We start from the raw sequence: 320 nt of genomic DNA, 5'->3' as shown, positions 1-320 counted from the left end.
CCCCGCACTGACCCCGACCTCTTCCCTTTGCAGAAGCTGGTCGTGAAGCCCGACCAGCTGATCAAGCGCCGAGGGAAGCTGGGTCTCATCAAGGTCGGCACCGACCTCGCCGGCGCCAAGGCATGGGTCGGCGAGCGCATGAACAAGGACCAGAAGGTGAGTGTTGCTTTTGCCTTTGCTTGCCTGCGCCGTGGAGATGCCATACCGGCGCTTGCAGAGACGTGGCAAGAGCTTGTGTGGACAGCAAGTGCGATCCTTTTTCACCTGTCTAGCTGTCTATAATTAGTAGTGGTCGTTTAGTTTGTCTCCTTATTTCTTAA

General features: G+C 56.2%; 1 protein-coding gene across 1 annotated transcript in view; it reads left to right on the top strand.

The window, feature by feature from the left end:
• Window positions 1-320, top strand: part of LOC119594598 (ATP-citrate synthase-like) — a gene marked incomplete in the record, with an annotated part of 33,922 nt that overhangs the window by 8,681 nt on the left and 24,921 nt on the right. Inside the window, 1 exon segment of the mRNA XM_037943639.1 lies at window positions 34-156. Within this exon segment, the coding sequence (XP_037799567.1) occupies window positions 34-156 (123 nt within the window).

Source organism: Penaeus monodon, chromosome 34 (assembly GCF_015228065.2).
Source record: "Penaeus monodon isolate SGIC_2016 chromosome 34, NSTDA_Pmon_1, whole genome shotgun sequence".
NCBI lineage: Eukaryota > Metazoa > Arthropoda > Malacostraca > Decapoda > Penaeidae > Penaeus > Penaeus monodon.
This window is presented reverse-complemented; position numbering and strand designations above follow the sequence as displayed.